The following is an 8934-nucleotide window of genomic DNA, read 5'->3' as shown; positions in this document are numbered from 1 at the left end:
TTGTAGAACATGGAGACATGATTTGTAGAACACGGAGACATGACTTGTAGAACACGGAGACATGACTTGTAGAACACGGAGACATGATTTCTAGAACACGGAGACATGATTTGTAGAACATTGAGACATGATTTCTAGAACACGGAGACATGATTTCTAGAACATGGAGACATGATTTCTAGAACATGGAGACATGATTTGTAGAACATTTGAATGTAGATGTTGAGATGTTGTATGCTCTTTAGATGAAGGGTCACCTTGGACTGACTTTAGAAACTGTTCAAATGTCATTTAGAAGGACAGCTGTGGCATATCAACATATTTTATACATTTTCAATGGAATTCAATACTATGTAGCTTTTGTGTTTTTATTTCCCATACTCAAATAAAACATTTTTTTTTACAGAAAATATAACATGAAATGATTGAGCACAGAAGCAGATAATTGCACACCATTGAATCACCCATCACATCACCCCACTTGCTACCCTTGCACTGTGCAAATACACACATGCACACACAGACACAAAACATAGACTTTATTGTCACTGCCGTAGTTCAGGGAATGAGGAGTAGAGCGGAGGCTGCGTTGGTGATCATTTCCAAGGTGTCTTTATAGTCGCTGCCGAAGTAACGCAACAGCAGGAAGTTGAAGATACCCACAATGCACATCAGGATGAGGAAGGCCAGGACGCGTTTCCCAAACAGGTACCCTGGAGTGCTGTCAGACAGAAACACAGTTGATTAAGTCACACACACACACACACATGCAAAACAGCAGTCAATCAGTTACAAATACATACATTACACACACAGGTACACACACTCTCACCTTTGAGATGTCTGACCCATGTACCCGACAAAGTACTTCTGCCTGGCCACCAGGTAGATGATCCCTGCGAAGGCAGCCGGAGCTGAACACACCAAGATCACAGATAGTGTTAGCTAGATGAAAAGAGAGACTGGGGAACATTACGTGACGTACAGTATCTGTGATGATTTACCTTGGTTAAGGCACAGCCCAGCACACCACATCACTGCTAGGAAGGTAGGGTATGAATCCATACAGTTACGACTATGGAGACAGACAAGAGAAACACACGGTGAAAACCACAGTTAGGCCTAGATTCCATCAGATCAAGGGTTAACCGGCGCTAGAAGACACACGCATAACAGATGTTTTGGCGATGTTGGAGGTGTCACTACAGTCCCAGGTTCAAATCCAGGCTGTATCACATCCGGCCATGATTGGGAGAACCATAGGGCGGCGCACAATTGGCTGAGCGGTGACTGGGTTTGGCCGGGGTAGGCCGTCATTGTAAATAAGAATTTGTTCTTAACTGAGTTGCCTAGTTAAATAAAGGTAAAAAAAAAAAAATCCACACCTGCCCCACTCGTGTTAGAAATTCAGAGCGAGATAGTGTAGGTGTAACGGATGTGAAATGGCTAGCTAGTTAGCGGGTGCGCGCTAGTAGCATTTCAATCAGTTACGTCACTTGCTCTGAGACTTAAGTAGTGTTGCCCCTTGCTTTGCAAGGGCCGCGGCTTTTGTGGAGCGATGGGTAACGACGCTTCGTGGTTGACTGTTGTTGATGTGTGCAGAGGGTCCCTGGTTCGCGCCCGGGTCGGGGCGAGGGGACGGTTTAAAGTTATACTGTTACATTGATGCTGTTGACCCGGATCACTGGTTGCTGCGGAAAAGGAGGAGGTTGAAAGGGGGGTGAGTGTAACGGATGTGAAATGGCTAGAGGGTCCCTAGTTCGCGCCCGTGTCGGGGCAAGGGGACGGTTTAAAGTTATACTGTTACATAGGCTATACAGAAATAATTACGCTCCAACTGAAAAATCATTCAATTAAATAAAGATTCCTAGCATCTTAATGGAGGTGTAGATTACAGTTTACGAGGCTGCATGGGATTTCTATTAATGTGACTCAACATAGCCAATGCCCGCTTTAGGTATAATTTACATTTTAGTCCTTTAGCAGAGGCTCTTATCCAGAGCAACTTACAGTAGTGAGTGCATACATGTTCATATTTTTTCTTACTGGTCCCCTGTGGGAATCAAACCCACATCCCCGGCGTTGCATATACCACAATCTACCCAACTGAGTCACACACGGGAGCCACTTGTGGCTTCGACAGCTCTAACGAAGTTCCACCGCTATGTGGATGTTGGCTAATGCAGATCTGATTGAAATGGAGCCTTTGGGAGGCTTAGACAGTTTGATGCTGAAGTTACAGTGAATACTAACACACACTGAGACTCGTATGAAGTGTTAGGGTTCTGATCCATACCGTGGAAACTCAGCATTACAGCGTGATTGACACGTAAAGGCAATGTTCTCGCTTTAGCGGAGACTGCGTTCACGGTAACAGCTGCGTATGTCGGCTCAATCGGAAATGGCTATTGAAGTTCTATAGCGGAATCTGTAACAATTCAGAATGAATAGAGCCCTGAGTCACGAGAGCTATTGCAAATATTCTGTGGTCAGTAAAAGACTCTGTAGTTTGCAGTCAGTAAAGTAACAATGATGAAATGGGTTGACAACATCCTCAGCCTTGCTCTCTCAATAGGAAGGAGGAGTGGTTGGAGGGAGGGAGGGTTGGAGGGAGGGAGGGAGAGGTGTTGCAATAAAAACACTGCCTCTTCCTGAAAATACAAACATATAGTTCCTGTGTGACAGCGCAGCCACACAGCAACTTCCTGAACTTTGGTTTTTATTGCAAAATGTTTTACTTTGTGTGTGTGTGTGTGTGTGTGTGTGTGTGTGTGTGTGTGTGTGTGTGTGTGTGTGTGTGTGTGTGTGTGTGTGTGTGTGTGTGTGTGTGTGTGTGTGTGTGTGTGTGTGTGTGTGCGCGTGCGCGTGTGTATGTGTGTTTCTTCACACGTGATGTCAACCTAACCACCTTAACTTAGTCCTCTCTACAGAGAAGTTGTATTAGTCACATGTCCAGGATGTGCATAATAGACATCGTCCAATGAAATGCTTACAGGCAGGTTATTTCTGGACAATGCAACAAGGTGAGGAGCAGAGAAAGGATGTGGGTCCACTGCTTCCTTTTTTAATACAGGAAGTACATCAGCGCAACAACGATGGCCTCCAATGAAACAGTCCTGATCCTCTGTTCCTTCATGTGTCTTTATCTACGTTATTCCTTTTCTTGACCAGAATATTTGAAGGAAAGGAGACAAGGAGAGGAAGTCACTTCATACTATGGAGATGCACCCTGTGGGATGATTTCCTGGTCTGAGATTAAGCCAAGTCCTGGAATACAAAACACTTACAATGGGGCTGTTCCCATTGAGTATGCTTTTTAGTCCAGGACTAGGTTTAACATCTGTACAGGAAACCGTTAGTCCAACCTCCCCTACAGCCCCCAGGGCAGATCCACACAGTAAGCAGAGTCTAACCTCCCCTACAGCCCCAGGGCAGATCCACACAGTAAGCAGAGTCCAACCTCCCCTACAGCCCCCAGGGCAGATCCACACAGTAAGCAGAGTCTAACCTCCCCTACAGCCCCAGGGCAGATCCACACAGTAAGCAGAGTCTAACCTCCCCTACAGCCCCAGGGCAGATCCACACAGTAAGCAGAGTCTAACCTCCCCTACAGCCCCAGGGCAGATCCACACAGTAAGCAGAGTCTAACCTCCCCTACAGCCCCCAGGGCAGATCCACACAGTAAGCAGAGTCTAACCTCCCCTACAGCCCCAGGGCAGATCCACACAGTAAGCAGAGTCTAACCTCCCCTACAGCCCCAGGGCAGATCCACACAGTAAGCAGAGTCTAACCTCCCCTACAGCCCACAGGGCAGATCCACACAGTAAGCAGAGTCTAACCTCCCCTACAGCCCCAGGGCAGATCCACACAGTAAGCAGAGTCTAGTTTGAGGAAACTCCATGTGATGGTTAGTAATGTTAGGAGAGATGGAAATCACATGCAAAAGGTGACCAGATGAAAGAGAGAGAGGAGACGTGAGATATGCAAAACCCTTCTCCCACAGGCAACACTACCATTGTGTAAAGAAACACACACAGTCTTGTGTGGGTTACGGCATGGCTATTATTAGGTCATGGCTTGATACACGGGGATAGTAGCATGTATGGGAATGAAATAAGCATTAAAGAACAGGGGAAACGATAACCAGCTGGATCAACAGTTAAAATGGTGCTTCCTTGTTTGGGTTATGGGCTTAGTTCATATTCTGAATACACAGGGAAAGAATATAATTGTACATTGTGTGTGGGTTTTTTATTTTTATTTCACCTTTATTTAACCAGGAAGGCCAGTTGAGAACAAGTTCTCTTTTACAACTGCGACCTGGCCAAGATAAAGCAAAGCAGTGCGACAAAAACAACAACACAGAGTTACACATAAACAAACGTTCAATCAATAACACAATATAAAAATCTATGTACAGTGTGTGTGCAAATGTAGAAGAGTAGGGAGGCAATAAATAGGCCATAGAGGTGAAAATAATTACAATTTAGAATTAATACAGAAGTGATAGATGTGCAGATGATGATGTGCAAGTAGAGATACTGGGGTGCAAAAGAGCAAGAGGGTAGGTAATAACATGGGGATGAGGTAGTTGGGTGGGCTATTTACAGATTGGCTGTGTGCAGGTACAGTGATCGGTAAGCTGCTCAGACAACTGGTGCTTAAAGTTAGAGAGGGAGATATAAGACTCCAGCTTCAGAGATTTTTGCAATTCGTTCCAGTCATTGGCAGCAGAGAACTGGAAGGAAAGGCGGCCAAAGGGAGTGTTGGCTTTGGGGATGACCAGTGAAATATACCTGCTGGAGCGCGTGCTACGGGTGGGTGCTGCTATGGTGACCAATGAGCTGAGATAAGGCGGGGCTTTACCTAGCAAAGACTTATAGATGACCTGGAGCCAGTGGGTTTGGCGACGGATATGTAGTGAGGGCCAGCCAACGAGAGCATACAGATCGCAGTGGTGGGTAGTATAAGGGGCTTTGGTGATAAAACGGATGGCACTGTGATTGACTACATCCAGTTTGCTGAGTAGAGTGTTGGGGGCTATTTTGTAAAGGAAATCGCCGAAGTCAAGGATCGGTAGGATAGTCAGTTTTACGAGGGTATGTTTGGCGGCATGAGTGAACTAAGCTTTGTTGCGAAATAGGAAGCCGATTCTAGATTTAATTTTGTATTGGAGATGCTTAATGTGAGTCTGGAAGGAGAGTTTACAGTCTAACCAGACACCTAGGTATTTGTAGTTGTCCACATATTCTAGGTCAGAACCGTCCAGAGTAGTGATGCTGGTCGGGCGGGAGGGTGCGGGCAGCAATCGGTTGAAGAGCATGCATTTAGTTTTACTGGCATTTAAAAGCAGTATTTTTATTTCAGGACTAGGTTTAATGTGTGTCTGGGAAAAATGATATGTGTGTGTGTGTGTTTGTGAAAGTTACTTACTTGGCGCAGGACACTCTCTCAAAAGCAGTTTTGTTGTTGTGCTCTTTACCCTCCCTCTCTACCTTTGTTGCAAAGAAAGCTGGAAATAAACACGACAGATAAAACACCAACCGTTCAGAAATGTATTTCATCGTCGATCAGAGAAGTGAAGAAAAAGACGTGATTATCAAGTGATATACAGTCATTTAAAAGTAAAGCATAGTATTCAAATCAAAGCATCGACCGAAAGGTTAAATGATAAATACATTTTACAGTATGAAAAACAAAGAACACTACACCACTACTAACGTCTGTAATAAATCACATAGTAAGCTACTTTACAATGTGAGTAAATCCTCCACAGGTCTCCATTTATAAAGATATTCTTTATCTCAATGGGACTTCCTGGTTCAAATAGAAAATATATTAAGTTTATAGTCTCTTACCTGAGATAGGGCCGGTTTCCCAAACACAGATTAAGCCTAGTCCTGGACTAAAAAATCGCCATTGAAAGTGATTTTTATATCAGGATTAGGTTTAATGTGTGTCTGGGCAAAAAGACCCATAAAGTTAAATTATTACCACAGTTGTCTTTTTGCCCAGGCCTCCTTTCTATACATATATTATTCATATGAATGGGACATCCTTGTTGAAATAAAATAAAAAATGTAGTCAAACGTAATTTTTTTAATTATAATAATAACCAAAATAATTTATATAAAGTGTATTAATTATCTTACCATTCTGCAGGACGCTAATGAGAGTGACGATGACCAAGAGAAAGATGTGTTCCACCACTATGGACAACATGACTACTCAGAACGGAGGGATAGATGGAGAACAGAGGGGGGAAAGGCTTTTTGAATATAAGGATAGAAGAGGGACAACAGTTATAACTCTCTCTGTGTCTGTCTCTCTCACACACGCACACATTCTCTCTCTCTCTCTCTCTCTTGTACTTCCTGTTAGACTGTCAGTTTTTTTCCTCCGTTTGTTTTATGCAAACTATTTCTCAGACATTTCCTTACTGATGTGCGTATTGGCAACGGACCTCCCTCACCCTTCCGTCGTCGTTACGTCATTGTTGTTGTCATTGCGTAGTATCTTCAAAAGTCCATTGATGACAAACAAATTCACCGTCCCATATGGTCTAGCGGTTAGGATTCCTGGTTTTCACCCAGGCGGCCCGGGTTCGACTCCCGGTATGGGAACGAATATTTTTCTTACTAGTCTTCTCACCAATAAATCATTTTATAGGCGATTCACTTTACTTTGATATATTTACAATTATGATTTTATGCATGCACGACGTTCCAATTGGCGAGGAGTATTCTTCGTTAGTAACCATAAGATAGTCAAGAGAACATCCAATACATCAGCCTAGCTAGTACTGACTGTTACACATGCATAATTTATGTTAATAAATTAAACAAAACATTGATTCCTCCAACTGATAAAATACCTTATTTGATAATCATTTACATACTGTAGCTAGATGGAACCAGAGATGGTAGAGAACGCGAGACACTACACTCCGCAATTCTTTCTGGTCTACTTATTTCCCTCGCCGCGGAGCAGGTGCCCCAGGGCGTGATATGTGACTGGATAATTTGTTATGTTCGGGGCGGATGGGGCGAGCGGGAGGGGACAATAAGTAGACGAGAACCAGCTATCAATTCAATTTAAGGGCTTTATTGGTATGGGAAACATACATTAACATTGCCAAAGCAAGTGAAGTAGATAATAAACAAAAGTGAAATAAACAATACAAATTTACAGTAAACATTACACCCACAGAAGTTCCAAAAGAATAAAGACATTTCAAATGTCATATTATGTCTATTTACAGTGTTGTAACGATGTGCAAATAGGTAAAGTACAAAAGGGGGAAAAAATATAAACATAAATATGGGTTGTATTTACAATGGTGTTTGTTCTTCACTGGTTGCTCTTTTCTTGTGGCTACAAGTCACCAATTTTGCTGCTGTGATGGCACACTGGTATTTCACCCAGTAGATATGGGAGTTTATCAAAATTGGGTTTATTTTTTAATTATTTGTGGGTCTGTGTGATCTGAGGGAAATATGTCTCTAATATGGTCATACATTGGGCAGGAGGTTAGGAATTGCAGCTCAGTTTCCACTTCATTTTGTGGGCAGTGTGCATATAGCCTGTCTTCTCTTGAGAGCCAGGTCTGCCTATGGCAGCCTTTCTCAATAGCAAGGCTATGCTCACTAAGTCTGTACATAGTCAAAGCTTTCCTTAATATTGGGGCAGTCACAGTGGTCAGGTATTCTGCCACTGTGTACTCTCTGTTTAGGGCAAAATAGCATTCTAGTTTGCTGTTTTTTTTGTAAATTATTTTCAATGTGTCAAGTAATTATCTTTATGTTTTGTCATGATTTGGTTGGGTCTAATTGTGTTGCTGTCCTGGGGCTCTGTGGGGTCTGTTTGTGTTTGTTTTCAGAGCCTCAGGACCAGCTTGCTTAGGGGACTCTTCTCCAGGTTCATCTCTATGTAGGAGATGGCTTTGATATGGAAGGTTTGGGAATCACTTCCATTTAGGTGGTTGTAGAATTTAACGTCTCTTTTCTGGATTTTGATCATTAGCGGGTATCGGCCTAATTTTGCTCTGCATGCATTTTTTGGTGTTTTACGTTGTACACTGAGGTTATTTTTGCAGAATTCTGCATGCAGTCTCAATTTGGGGTTTATCTCATTTGGTGAATTCTTGGTTGGTATGTATAGTTTTTTGTGTGCTCTAGGGCAACGGTGTCTAGATGGAATTCATATTTGTGGTCCTGGCGACTGGACATTTTGGAACACCATTATTTTTGTCTTACTGAGATTTACTGTCAGGGCCCAGAAGATCTATGTGCTGCTGTAGGCCCTCCTTGGTTGGTGACAGAAGCACCAGATCATCAGCAAACAGTAGACATTTGACTTCAGATTCTAGTAGGGTGAGGCCGGGTGCTGCAGACTATTCTAGTAGGGTGAGGCCGGGTGCTGCAGACTATTCTAGTAGGGTGAGGCCGGGTGCTGCAGACTATTCTAGTAGGGTGAGGCCGGGTGCTGCAGACTATTCTAGTAGGGTGAGGCCGGGTGCTGCAGACTATTCTAGTAGGGTGAGGCCGGGTGCTGTAGACTATTCTAGTAGGGTGAGGCCGGGTGCTGCAGACTATTCTAGTAGGGTGAGGCCGGGTGCTGCAGACTATTCTAGTAGGGTGAGGCCGGGTGCTGCAGACTATTCTAGTAGGGTGAGGCCGGGTGCTGCAGACTATTCTAGTAGGGTGAGGCCGGGTGCTGCAGACTATTCTAGTAGGGTGAGGCCGGGTGCTGCAGACTATTCTAGTAGGATGAGGCCGGGTGCTGTAGACTATTCTAGTAGGGTGAGGCCGGGTGCTGCAGACTATTCTAGTAGGGTGAGGCCGGGTGCTGTAGACTATTCTAGTAGGGTGAGGCCGGGTGCTGTAGACTATTCTAATAGGGTGAGACCGGGTGCTGCAGACTATTCTAGTAGGG

At 43.9% G+C, this 8934-nt stretch overlaps 1 protein-coding gene and 1 non-coding gene across 2 annotated transcripts; one reads left to right on the top strand and one right to left on the bottom strand.

Moving 5' to 3' along the window:
• Positions 1–354: 354 nt before the first annotated feature.
• On the bottom strand, positions 355–6380 carry LOC129842876 (arachidonate 5-lipoxygenase-activating protein-like). Its single transcript, XM_055911574.1, has 5 exons — positions 6153–6380; positions 5434–5512; positions 1005–1075; positions 833–914; positions 355–721 (listed from the first exon to the last, which is right to left on the bottom strand). Exons 1-5 carry the CDS (start codon positions 6220–6222, stop codon positions 559–561), a joined length of 465 nt encoding a protein of 154 aa, XP_055767549.1. The 5' UTR covers positions 6223–6380; the 3' UTR covers positions 355–558.
• Positions 6381–6551: 171 nt separating this feature from the next.
• On the top strand, positions 6552–6623 carry trnae-uuc (transfer RNA glutamic acid (anticodon UUC)). The gene has a single exon. It is a non-coding gene; the product is annotated as a tRNA-Glu (tRNA).
• Positions 6624–8934: the final 2311 nt, after the last annotated feature.

The sequence above is a fragment of the Salvelinus fontinalis genome, unplaced genomic scaffold (genome assembly GCF_029448725.1).
Source record: "Salvelinus fontinalis isolate EN_2023a unplaced genomic scaffold, ASM2944872v1 scaffold_0073, whole genome shotgun sequence".
In the NCBI taxonomy this organism is placed as follows: domain Eukaryota; kingdom Metazoa; phylum Chordata; class Actinopteri; order Salmoniformes; family Salmonidae; genus Salvelinus; species Salvelinus fontinalis.
This window is presented reverse-complemented; position numbering and strand designations above follow the sequence as displayed.